The sequence below is a fragment of the Enhydra lutris genome, unplaced genomic scaffold (genome assembly GCF_002288905.1).
Source record: "Enhydra lutris kenyoni isolate GAN:26980312 unplaced genomic scaffold, ASM228890v2 scaffoldscaffold16, whole genome shotgun sequence".
Lineage (NCBI taxonomy): Eukaryota > Metazoa > Chordata > Mammalia > Carnivora > Mustelidae > Enhydra > Enhydra lutris.
Genome location: NW_019154100.1, coordinates 31,292,340 through 31,305,362, shown reverse-complemented (window position 1 = coordinate 31,305,362; position 13,023 = coordinate 31,292,340). Strand labels below are relative to the sequence as shown.

Genomic DNA, 13,023 nt, shown 5'->3' with positions numbered 1-13,023 from the left:
ATATTTAGTTAGTACCTGCTGTGTACAACGTACTATGGAGATAAAAAGTGAATCATACACAGCTTTTCTAGCCCTCAGGAAAAACTCCCAAGTATTTATGCTAATGCAAGTTATCATTAACATGAATGTTACAGCAGCCAACGATCGTGACGTTCAGCGTGCTGTTCTTAAACGAGCGCATTTGCCATTGAATTTTCATTATCAATTCAGGCCATATTCAGAATCATTCTTAAATATAGAAACTACTTCCCACCCACTCTCTCTTAGAAATGCAGCTCAAAACAAACTGCTTTCCTTGCAAGCTTCCAGAAACAGTGGGGAGCATCCTGATGAATGGAGAACGTATTGTGACTCTAACCTTTCATTACAAACCAGGAGGGGGAAATGCTTTAAATCATTTCAGTTTTATAAACTGTAAGACACATAGGGAATCAAAACATCCCATTGATAAAGTGATGTCTGGGCTGCAACATCAACAGTATTACTCATTGTAATCTGTTTATATTACTCATTATTGCTTTACTTAGACGCCAAGAAGATGTTTGAATCCTTTCAGAATTATTTCACCCACTTTTAAGGGAAAAATCCTTGAACAGAATTAGACTGAAAAGTTGTTGATTGAATAAATATGAATCAGACTTTGAGCTCTAGTCAAATTTTGATTTAGGTCAAAGGATTCCAAACTCCAAAGCCATCCCTTGGCCCCTTTCATTGCTTTTGTTAGGCAAGTGCCATTAATTTTCCTTTTGCTTGTTTATTATTATTTTTTTTTTAGAGGGGAGAGGCTGTGTATCTTGTTCTTTTGATCATATCTGTCATCATCGTATTTACACGGGAAACACTAAATGGCTAAGGAGTGCTTAATAATTTTATAAATGTTTGTGGTCAGTAGAATTTTGGCCCCCATGACCTTTGCCCTCTGTTGTAACACTAAAACACAAATACAGTGAAGATTACTAATCCAAGGACCGGTAAAATCTAGGGAGATGATTCCCCAGGTGGGCCCAGTGTAATCTTGTGGGTCCTTGAAAGTCCAGAGGCAGGACACAGGAGCTGCGAGGACTCAGCCAGCTGTTGCCAGCTTGAAGATGGAGGGAGCCAAGTGGATGGAAAGTCTGAGAAGGAAATGAAATTTGCCAATGCCCTGAATGTACCTGGAAACAGATTTTTCCACAGCGCTTCCAGAAAAGAACACAGGCCTGCCAACACCTTGATTTCAGCCATGTGAGGTCCTCACTGGAAAAATCCAGCCACACTCTGCTGCCTCCTGACCTCCAGAACTTTGTGCCAATAAATGGGAGATGTTCTTTGAGCCTTAAGTTTGTGGCAATTTAAGGTAACAATAGGAAACTAATACAGGGATGGAAACATTACTAAAGAATCTGTCATTCACATACAAAACCCGCAACTTGTGAATAATGTCCCCTCAAGCAGTTTTGCCGATGTTGCTTTCCTTCACTATCCACTACCACCCCTTGCCCCCATGCCCATGCACACAGGGCTTACTTCCTGAAGTCCATCACTACCAGTTGTCCCTGTCATTGAATTCGTTGTGACACTCATTTTATGTGGATAGAAAATACTGATTGAACCTGTGGCTTGTACCTTGTCACGCTTTGATAAGTCTGGAATAAAATTCATGCCATATTTAATTTCTTACTTCTTATGGGTTGTCACAAAATCTTCTGGGTTCACAGTAATTAACTGGGAAAAGACAAGAAAATCTGGACCATATTAAAATATGAAGCCTTGCAGGGTGCCTGGGTGGTTCAGTCAGTTAAGTGTCTGCCTTCAGCTGAGGTCATGATCTCTGGGTCCTGAGCTTCCTGCCCAGTGGGGAACCTGCTTCTCCCTCTCCCTTTGTCCCTGTCCTCCCCCAGTCCCCGCGCATGCTCTCTCTCTCTCTCAAATAAGTGAAGCCTAGTTTCCCTCAAAACAACTTCTCCATCTCTGTCTCTTTTAATGATGCTATTTAATGCCACCCATCATTTTTTTTTTTGTTTTGTGTTTTGTATTTTTGTCACTCAGGCTAGGAATGTTAGGGTCATTTTTAATTCATTCTTCTCCTTGACTGCAACTTCTTCCTCCCTCCCGTATTCAGTTAATTGCTAAGCCATATGAATTCTAGCTTCATACTGTCTATACATCCTCTAAGGACTTTCCCATGCAAAAGTACTGCTCTGGTTTCTCTCCATCAGTGGCATGCTGACCATGCTGCCCTCTTGCATCATTGCCTGCTGGATCTGATTTGTGTTCCTCACTCTGGCTTTTAATGCCTGAAACCACAGGGCTCTAATCAGCTCTAACTGCCATTCCACTAGAGGGACTCATTTCCTTACCCATGATGAATCCCCTTTTGACACTGGGACTAGCTCATGTGTTCATTCTTCTGGAAATGTCCACTGCCATTTGTTGTTCGGTCCATTCTTCAGGGCCCATCTGTGAAGATCTTCTTTATCTTTTCTTTTCTTTTTCTTCTTTACTTCTCTTTTTCTCTCTTTCCTCCCTCCCTTCTCCTCCCCATTTTCTTTCCATCCTTCCTTGCCAGGTACCATCTGTCCTTTCTTCTTATCCTCAAACAGCAGAACCAATTTCAGAGCATCCACAGGGTTTGTTGAAAAGCAAGGGTTTTAAAATGACTTTTATAGACTACGGTTTTATTTTTTGTTGTTGCTTATTTAAAGCATTTGTTGATTTTGGTTTATTGGAAGTGGGCTACACCTAAGATAGGATCTTATTAGTATATTTGGGGAAAGGGGAGAAGTTACACTGATATTTATAATGTGAGAACCGTAATTATGTAGTTATTTAGACACCTGCTGTCTGGGTTGATGCTCTGTGATTCAGATTTGTTTAGATGGTATATTGGCTCTCAGTCATAATCTTTTTATTGATTGATTTATTGATTTCACAATAGAAAAAAAAATCTGCCCTTTTATTTATTTGTTTATTTATCCATGAGTTTAAATCCTTGAAGGGTATAGCATAGCACAGGTTCTATGTCCAAAGGCCTTACAGGAAGTTTGCTTTGGAATTTGGCATGAGTCATGTCACTGTTTTCATGAGTATGAGTTACCTTTCCTCGGATGACTTGGGTTTTGTTGGGTTCGCCACCAGGAGTCACCTTTTCCTTTGTACACATGAGCACTCTCTTGCCTAGACAGAATTCGGTTTCATCTTGGGTATAAGCACTTCCAGAGACCTACTTAGAGCCAACAGAAACAGCCTCAGGCTACAGTGTTCCAGACATATTTGTCATTTTAGAAGTTCTGTTCCAAGCAGGGCTCGACAGGTTCCAAGATAACCTCATAATCTTATTTTAAAATGTTAAGTTAACTTTGCATAAGTTTGGAGAAAGAGCTATGCTGGTGGTGAGGGGGTAGGTAAAGGGAGTTGAGGCTGATGGGTGGAGACAGGGTACTGGGGAAGGATTGAAAGAAATGGCCAAAATGGGAAAAAAAAAAAAATATATATATATATATATATATATATATATGTTATATGTGTGTGTGTGTGTGTGTGTGTGTGTAAAAATACCAAGAACATGTGTAATATAAGCTGCCAGACAATGCTGCCTCTGGTGGTCCAGGGAACACAATTTGAGAACCTTGGACTATAGTCAGTTTCGGTGGCATGGTTGGGGGGGGTGTCTCTTCAAACATCAGGGTACATAAAGCAGAAGGCTGGGTTTGTCTTTCCTTCTGTCTACGTACAACCACTTTGTAGTAGATATACATTAGGTTTTCTGTTACTCTTAATTCTTGGTATTGTGTTGAAAATTTTAATGTATTTTTTTTCCATGTCTACCAGGTATCTTGGAATTTAGGAAAGAATACATGAGGGTTTTTAAAGTCTTCATGTTCCTTGTTTTTTGCTTCCTTGGGAAAAACAAAACAAAACAAAACAAACAACTACTAGTTAGCTTTCTCAACTTTGCTGGGCATGCTACTTCCAGATACCATATTCCTCAGTCTCCACATAGGGGAAAAAAAGAAATTCCGTCTGTCAGAAAACGTGTGTTTGGCGGTAGCTTGCCAGCTGCAGGGTGGAAAGGCAGTGACGCGGGTGTGTTGTCAGCAAGCTGAAGACGGTGTCGGAGAAAGAGATTATCTGATTGCCCTGCAAATTCCCTTTCAGAACTGGCTGACAGAGCTGGAGATCTTTGCTATCATCTTCTCAGCTGCCATTCACGACTATGAGCACACCGGAACCACCAACAATTTCCACATTCAGACACGGTGAGGATGTTGGATGTTTGGAGAGGAGGCAGGAGGGGGCAGGGATAGAGTTTGAGAAGTCGGAAAGGTATCAGTCACCCTTGTTTTGCATGGTTACTCTGTTTTGCTTTTCTGAAAAAGAGAACTTTTCCACAAGAGATCAACCTGGTCAGCTTCGGTCAAGATTTAGAGTTTGAGAAGGCATGTGCTCCCAGTGCTCCTATGTTATCCCCATGAAATACGGATATCCTCTTCTTCTCTACTGGAATGCTAGCTCTTTGTTTCCCTATGTATGCATTGTGCACACTCTACATGTCTCTACTACATGAAAGAACAGTTGGCACAAAGGTGCGGAGGCCAGGTAGACCGAATTAGTAAGGATGGGTTGGGATCGGGATGTTTCTGTCCATACGTACAATACCTGAGCCTTCTTGCCCTGTGACCTCTGGGATTCTGGGGACACTCTTCCTTCCTGATCTCATCCCTGCTGTCTTTAGTACTTGCATTGCTCCCTGGCAGAGGGCTTGGGGAGCTCGGTTGTCTAATGCAGACCACCTTCACCATAGATCTGTGTATTCACTATAAGAACTGCAGAGGTAAACCCACGTCTCTGTGGGGGGAATTAAGTACGGGTTCAAGTGCTCAACTCTGAACCTCTTGACTATAACAGACATCGCTAATCAATTTTTTTTCTTGACCAAGCTTCGTATTTATCTTTAGTATTCCTCTCAGCACAGGATTCCAGACAAGCAGTACCATTCACTTGTCTTTTCCGTTTAGGATGAATCCTTATCTGTCCTGTCCTAGCCTAAGAAGTTGCCTTCCCTTAAGACGGTTCTAGGAAGCTGGAGAGACTCTGATAGTAGGGTTAATTGGGCCTTGACATAGTAATCAAAAGAAGCTAGAATTTGGGGGAAGGTGGCATGGCTAAGAGGAAGAATGGAGCAGGGAGAGATGAGAATTTGAATAAATACTTGAGGTTTCACTTGAAAAAAGCAGGTGCCCACACCAGATAGGTTTGTGTTCATTAAATCAATCTACATGTATTTAATGAACCCAACACTTCATTATGGGGAACACAAAAGAAGACAGTATTGTCTGATCTCTGTTCAGAAGGGGAATTTCAATAGAATGGCAGCAGACAAAAGGATGTAAGCCGCTAGTTTCATTGTCTGCCTCCCGCTTCCTCACACAGAAGAGCCCAGCTGCTGGGAAGCAGCCTTTTGTGGTTCTGTGGCAAGGGCTTGAAATACAGGGAATGCCACGGAGCAGCTCTGTTTCGTGGATGTCTACAAGTGGAATCTTTGCTCTGAGGACAGAGGCTGTGGTGAACAGCATCTGCTGAAGGAAGAGAGGTGTGTGGAGCAACTGTGTCTTTGCTGGAGCCCAATACCAAAACCCATCTCCACTCAGAGGAAATGGCTTAATTACAGCAGCTGGAAAAGAGCTTAATGTCACAAAATGCACATCACTTGGAGCCTGTCTTCACAGATACATGATCAGATCTCTCACCACAGGGATTGCACATTTTGTGTTATCTCCATAGGAGTGAGGAAATTCCAGTGGATTCAGTTACGCTTGCTTTGGAATAAAATTTAAGCATTGGCCTTCTTTAACAGAACTTTATTCAAAGCGTCTCAGCCCGTGTGAGCCCCATACAGAGAACTAAATCTGTAAGCAGGTCTTTGTCCTTTGATAGTATGTTAAGCCTAACACTTTAAAGCTATGCCAGATATATCCCAAAGGTTGGCCAATGACAGGCACAAGTTATTGGGGGGAGCAATGGCTGAACGGTCAGAAGGCCTTGCCTTCATCTCAACCCTACCATGTAGGCACTGTGGGGCTCTCTGAAGTCATTTTACATCACTGAGACTCAGCTTCCTTGATGAGAAACAAATAAGCTATAATCATCTAAGTTTTAACTGAATTGAAGATATTGAAAGAGTGTACAGCTCTGTGTTTGGTGCAGTGGTCTGTGAAGAAGTGACTAGCAACTGTCCTATAATCCTATATTCTTTACTCTCAATCTTACACATATGTCTTCCATATGGCAAAATGTTAAGATCAAGGTACTACTACCAGAGGAACTTGGCAAACTGTACCTACCAGGTGGCACGTGTTCAGAAAATTATAATGATAATAAATAAATTCTTTCATTGAATAAAATTTTTAAAAACTGAAGGCATTCCAGAAAATAGAAGGAAGTTTGAGTTGACCAACGTTTTATGAAATCCCCTATGTTAGTGGTAGAAATCATTGAAGTCTGGTTATGGAACAGCTTTCAGAGAGTTCTCAGTGTGATATCACATATTTCATGTTAACATATTGACATTAAAATATCTTGCATATATCTCTTGATAATTTGTACTGCTGGTTTTAGCTTATTGGTTGGCATAAGTGACATGGGGGCAAAGATAATTGTTAAACATAGGAAAAAAGATGGTGTGTTCTAGCTTGAGAGAGTCACCTGAAAAATCTCAACCATTTAACATCCTGAATTATTTTGGCTTGGCTTTCTGTTCAGGTCTGACCCTGCTATTCTGTACAACGATAGGTCTGTATTAGAAAATCACCATTTAAGTGCGGCTTACCGCCTTCTGCAAGAAGATGAGGAAATGAATATTTTGATCAACCTCTCAAAGGATGACTGGAGGTAAGGATGAGACAGGAGAGAGATTTGGAGGCCAGGAAAGGAACCATGAGGAGAGATGAAGTATGTTGCTTTTGGAGAAATAGTACCACTTGAACTGTTTATGTCACCCTTTCTCTCTCCTCCTTTCTCCTTATCCCGTCTCCCTCATTCCCTCCTCTTCACCCCTCCTCTCCCTTTTCTCTCTCTCCCCTTTCTCTTTCCTCCCTGCCTTCTCTCTCTCTCTTTCTTTTTTTCTTAACACAATTATTTAAATATATCATAGGCACTTTGGAAATACTTGCTTCTTGTTATGTTAGGAAACTTGTATTGCTTTTGTCTTAGCTTTTTAAATCTGGGTTTTTTTCTTTTAACCTTTGTTTTTCGCCTTCTATTAGATTTGAACTTCTCTTAAAAATCTTTCCAGACTTGCTAAGGAAATTATTTTGACACTCAGTACAAATCATGAGTACCTAATTCTGTTGCCTAAATGACATTGTGTGTCTTTGAATGAATTTAGGCACACCTGAGCTTGAATACGGACACAATCACTAGTTGTATGACATTTAGGAAGTTATTTAAACCCTTCACACTGTTGTAAAATTTAATTTCTAGAAAACAGATAACAAAATATACCTCATGGTTTGGTTAATGTTATAATAAACTATATAATCCATTGAAAATGCTTAGCACACATTGTGATGTATATAGCAGGCCTTCAAGTTTTTTGTAGCTACAAATACAGGTCAAGGTATTTCAAAGATTAGAGGCAAAACCATTCAAAGCCATTCAAAGTTCTGAATCTACTGCAGTGCAAATAGTACTTACATTTTAATTAAGTGATCAACTATTCATTGACTATCTTTGTGCCAGCCAATATGTAAAGATCCGGAGAAATAAGCTATACTGTGTGATATGTATGTCCCACATGTCATATTCCTAATAAATGATTTCCTTAATTCTTAACCTTCACTTACTCCTCATTAAAAAAAAAAGTCCACCTAAAAGGCTCAAGTTGATTAGAATTGTCACCACTAATTAACTGCTTTTGCTTAAAAGTGGCAAAAAACGAATTTTTACTTTCCATTTTTTTACTTCCATGTTTCTCTCTCCATGTGTCTCTGAAAGGGAGTTTCGGACCTTGGTAATTGAGATGGTGATGGCCACGGACATGTCCTGTCATTTCCAACAGATCAAAGCAATGAAGACTGCTTTGCAACAGCCAGAAGCGTGAGTGGACCTGTGACATCATGAGTTTTCATAGGTGTTTGAACTGGTACTTGTCCATGTTGTCGTACCCTTCTTCAGAGAGCTTCCCTGAATGGTCTCATGAAGTGGGCTGGTGGAGGAGAGAACCTGACAGTTGTACTTGTCACACGTAGATTTTCATCAGGGTTGAAATAAATCGTAGGGCCAGTAACAATTTGTCCCCAGTTAAGAATTTAAAAGAATTCTTTGTGGGAAACTAAGCCATCAAAGATTCACTTGGTACAGGGGCAACAAAAGTCTGTGAGTGACTCGTAGATCCTTGATGTTTTTTTGAACGATGCAGTCATTCCAAAATTGTTTTGAGTCGGTTTATGAGGTGTCCAGCTCAGTAAGCATGGAGACCAAGCTGATGAATGTCCCAGCTGTAGGATGAAATGATGCTTTCCCCCCAGTTCAGCCGATGTGGGGTTTGAGATGGGAGAATGGAAGAGATTAAGAAATTAATGATTTTTAAAAACTCTTATTGAGGTTCTGAAAATTTGGTTATCACGTGTCTGGGTCGTTTGCATTTTTAGAATTGAAAAGCCGAAAGCATTATCTCTGATGTTGCACACGGCAGACATTAGCCATCCCGCAAAAGCATGGGAGCTCCATCATCGCTGGACAATGTCACTCCTGGAGGAATTCTTCAGACAGGTATCTTGTTGTACTACTCCTCAAGGCCATCAGCCCTATCGAGATAGTTTCTGAGTATTCTATTTCAGCAATGCTATAATAAGACAACTGGCATTACAATCATTTTCTTTGGGGAGGAAGGGTTGATAGCTTTTTTTTTTTTTTAATTTCCTGGCCTCTTGCTCATGTGATGTTTGACTCTTACCTAAATTTTGGTTCTCAGAACATTATGGTGTTTCTGTCCTATGCATTTCTGTTTGGAAAAAAAATTTCTCTTTGTCAGTTTCTTGTCAAAATGTCGCCTGGGTACTTTTCCTTTTACTCATCGTGCTAATGGGCTGACAAAATAACGGTTGCTTTTGCATCATTGTGTGAGATTAAGAGGTTAATCTTTAACTTATAGTGATCTATTATAATAGATTATGTTGTTTCTTTGGAGCAGATAAGCCATGTTGTCAAATTCCATGTTGTCAAAAAAGTGAGGTGTGGCAATTTTTTTTTTTAAGATTTTTATTTATTTATTTGACAGAGAGAGAGAGAGATCACAAGTAGGTAGTGAGAGAGGGGAGCAGGCTCCCCACCGAGCAGAGAGCCGGATGTAGGACTCGATCCCAGGACCCCGAGATCATGACCTGAGCTGAAGGCAGAGGCTTAACCCACTGAGCCACCCAGGCGTTCCGAGGTGTGGCAATTTGTGGTCAGGAAACCACTAGAAGCTACTGTGAATTATGTTTAAACATACTACCTCCTAAAACTCAGGGTTGTGTTTTATAAAAGGGTAGCCAGAGTTTTTTGTGAGTAGGCAATGCTTTTAAAAAAATTTTTTTAAAAGGTACATAGAAGTAGAGAAATCAGGAAGTTAATACGTAGTATCAAAACTGGTATCTTCTCAAGAAAAGCTGCCTTTAAAACATGTGCTTCAAGACATGAGGTCCTGAGATTGAAGGCAAGATGACTTGCAGACTGGGGGGTCTCCATGATAGAAATTCACATCAGTGCAGTTAATTTAGTTACTTCTGACACTTCTTGAAGAGTGGTGCACGTCATGGACTAGGAGACCTCTGAGACCAAACAAAACACTGCTCATGACACTGGTCTCAACCTTGTCCCCTAACCTGACAAACGATGGGCTCTTTCAGTGGTTACTCAATTTCTGGAAGCAAATTTCTCCTGTGATTACTCTTATTCTATGATTCTGGTTTGAATGGAAAAATTATAAAAGGCATCTGTACGTGTGTGTTTTTTCTTCTGAAACTGTACACAGTATCTAGTGATGAGGTGGGACCAGAATCAACAGCGTATTCAACAAAGTCCAGAAGACCCTTATTGGAGTTTTAGTTCCAACTGCTTCATGGGGCTAATGGAATCCCTCTGCTAGTTCCCAATGGTCTTATCTGTGACTTGTGTTTTAGGAGGTGGTGGCAGCAAGAAGGAGTTAGGGGAAGATTGGGCCAGATATTTCCTTTGGATCCTTCTGGCATTAAATGTTCTATACTCCCTCCTGTGCATCTCAACACCTGCACACACATGCTCCCCTAAGCTGTTATGTGAATATACCATCAGGTACCCTATCCTGCATATGGCTGTTTCCCCGTGCAAGGTCATTGCTTGGTCTCAGACTTGTTTTCAAGAAGAACCCAGTGGTGCACAAGGACAGGAGGGCCTTGTATATACAAGAATGACTCTGCCATTTTTCTGGAAGCTATTTTTCTAATATTAATGAGAGGATTTTCTGTAAATAAGACCATTATCATATGCTTTCTTTAATATTGCTTGTGTAATAACAACCCCTATGTCTGGAGTATTTAATCTACAGCCAAAGGGAGATGATAGCCAACTCATAAAAGTTTGAGATATTGAAGTGATTCCTTCTTTTAATTGTGAGTGGATATGAGAAATTTCTTCAATATGTGCACATTTTTTTCCCATAAAGGGAAACCTTGTTTGCATACACATATGCTGGAATTGAATGAAAAGGTGCTAGAGGCAATGTGAAAATAACCTTATTGAATTTCTTGCCTATTGGGAATAGAATGTTAGCTCATTGGACTGGAACTATTTTTCAGTAATTATGATTCAGTAAATTATTTTTATTGACTTAATATTTTAACCCAGATGCCATAAGCCATTGTAAGTAACCCATGTAGGAGAAATGTTGCCTCAGCTCTTAACTATAGATTTTAAATCAGACAGTTCAAATGGGAAATCTCAATGGGACTGTAGAGTCTTTGAAAGTATTATATTTGAAAGTTGGGTTGTAATTCAAAATAAGGGCATAGCCTCAGTGCTGATAGACCAGACCTCCCATACTTTGCTAAAAGAGTAAGTTACATCTTCAGTATTATAACCATATTTTACAAAATCCAAGCTGTGGCCTTGGGGTGCTTCTCAGTGAAATATTGACTTTAAAGAAGTATAAGTTTGCCTCTTTGGTAAATACATGCTATAAAAGTCTTGAGGTTCATTTCTCTTATATTGCTGTTCATGTTTGTACTTTGCAAACGTCCCCTACAGTTCTTTTAATATCCTCTGTGTCTGTAGTTATTTTCCCATTTCCAATTCTCATTTCATGTATTAGTGTTTCTCCCCTTGCTTCTCTATGAAATTAGCTAATCATTTGATTATTTTGTTTCTATTTTATAATACCTTAATTGAAGTTTTCATTTTTACTAATTCATTTCTTCTGCTTGAGCTTATTTTGTTCTTTTGCCAGCTCCCTGAGTTGGATGCTCTATTCACTTATCTCATTCTGCCTGTTTAGTATTAGAAAATATAAGGGTGGGAGTTTGTCTTTTTCTTATGAATCGCATAGATTCTGATATGCAGTATTTTCACAATCATTCCTTTCTAAACATTCTATAATTTTGGTGTAGATTTTTCTTTTACCCAAGAGTTGGTTCAGATAGAGGTGTTTATTTATATAATTTTCCAATGGTGGGCTCTTCTGCTTTCTAGTTTTGTAATTAATTTGTGGCTTATTGAAATTCGATCAAGAATTTTTTCATTGCTTGGATTTTATTGTGAATCATTTGTCAGCTACTGTATAATCAGTTTTGTGAATGTTCACTGCTCTTGAAAAGTAGATTTATTTTCTACTTATAGGGTATAGAATTCAAACAATACCCCATACATCTACCTTATGAATTATGTCATTTAGGTATTTTATATATCATTTAAAAAATTTGATCTTTTGTAGGATGACAGATGTCTGTTTTCTTTTTTCTTTCTGCACAGTGTGAATGTTGATTCTATGTTATTTGGTTCTTGGATATTCATAACTATTAGATTGTCATAATTTATTGTACGCTTTATCATTATAAAGCCTGATTCTTTGCCTCCTCTAATGCTTTTACCTAGAATTCAAATTTGACTTGTTTTAAGAATATGAGCCTTGTCTCTGCATAGGTTTTAGCCTTTCAGAGATACTTTGGTTTGGGTGTGCATTTTAAACACTGTATATAGTTGAGGCTTTTAATGAGTCCATCTAAGATTCTTTTCTTTTATTATTTGAAATCAGCTATTTTCATACCTATTGAAATGACAGGAACATTTGATCTTAGGCACCATCATATTTTATATCATGCTTTCTGTTTTTATAGCTTCTTCATAAATAATTCATTATAGATGTGCCATTTGCCTTGTCCTATATTAATTTCTTCTGATGACTTGGAAGTTTTATATTATGTTTCTAGCTCTTCCAGTGGCTAACTTGATAATAAAAATTTTATGTCCTCTATTTATTTAGATAGTATCTAATGACTCCTTGTTATAAAAAATAGTAAACTTCTACTTCCTCTCTCCTCTTCCCCAGCACCTGATTTTTGTAGCTCTTATTAACTTATTTAATTCTTGTAGTCTGTCCTTTATTATTTAAGTATAGCTCTATTTTTTATATGTCAGGTTTAGATGATATATTCTTATGTCCAACAGATAAGACAGCTGGTGTTTATTCATTACCTCCCAACACCATTCCTCATTTTCCTTTCCATAACATAATTAACTCCTTGTTACTCTTTGTTGGCTTTATTATTTCCAAGTTGTTCTGATTTTTTAAATGAGTGTTCTATGGCATGTATGACATGCTGCTTACAAAAGATACACCTTAAACAAGGTGACTCAGAAAGGTAGAAAACACATCTGGCAAGAGCATAATTTTCTAGTTATTCTTTTTTTTTTTTTTTAAAGATTTTATTTATTTATTTGTCAGAGAGAAATCACAAGTAGGCAGAGAGGCAGGCAGAGAGAGAGGAGGAAGCAGGCTCCCTGCTGAGCAGAAAGCCCGATGCGGGGCTG

The 13,023-nt window shown here is 39.0% G+C and overlaps 1 protein-coding gene across 4 annotated transcripts in view; it reads left to right on the top strand.

Annotated features, from left to right (window-relative positions):
* Positions 1 to 13,023, top strand: part of LOC111147299 (phosphodiesterase 1C) — a 598,548-nt gene that overhangs the window by 509,101 nt on the left and 76,424 nt on the right. For all 4 annotated transcript variants that reach the window (XM_022503266.1, XM_022503267.1, XM_022503268.1 and 1 more), the window contains 4 exons: positions 4,138 to 4,238; positions 6,742 to 6,870; positions 7,975 to 8,076; positions 8,631 to 8,751. In XM_022503266.1, coding sequence (XP_022358974.1) covers positions 4,138 to 4,238; positions 6,742 to 6,870; positions 7,975 to 8,076; positions 8,631 to 8,751 — 453 coding nt within the window. The remainder of the gene's footprint in view (positions 1 to 4,137; positions 4,239 to 6,741; positions 6,871 to 7,974; positions 8,077 to 8,630; positions 8,752 to 13,023) is intronic.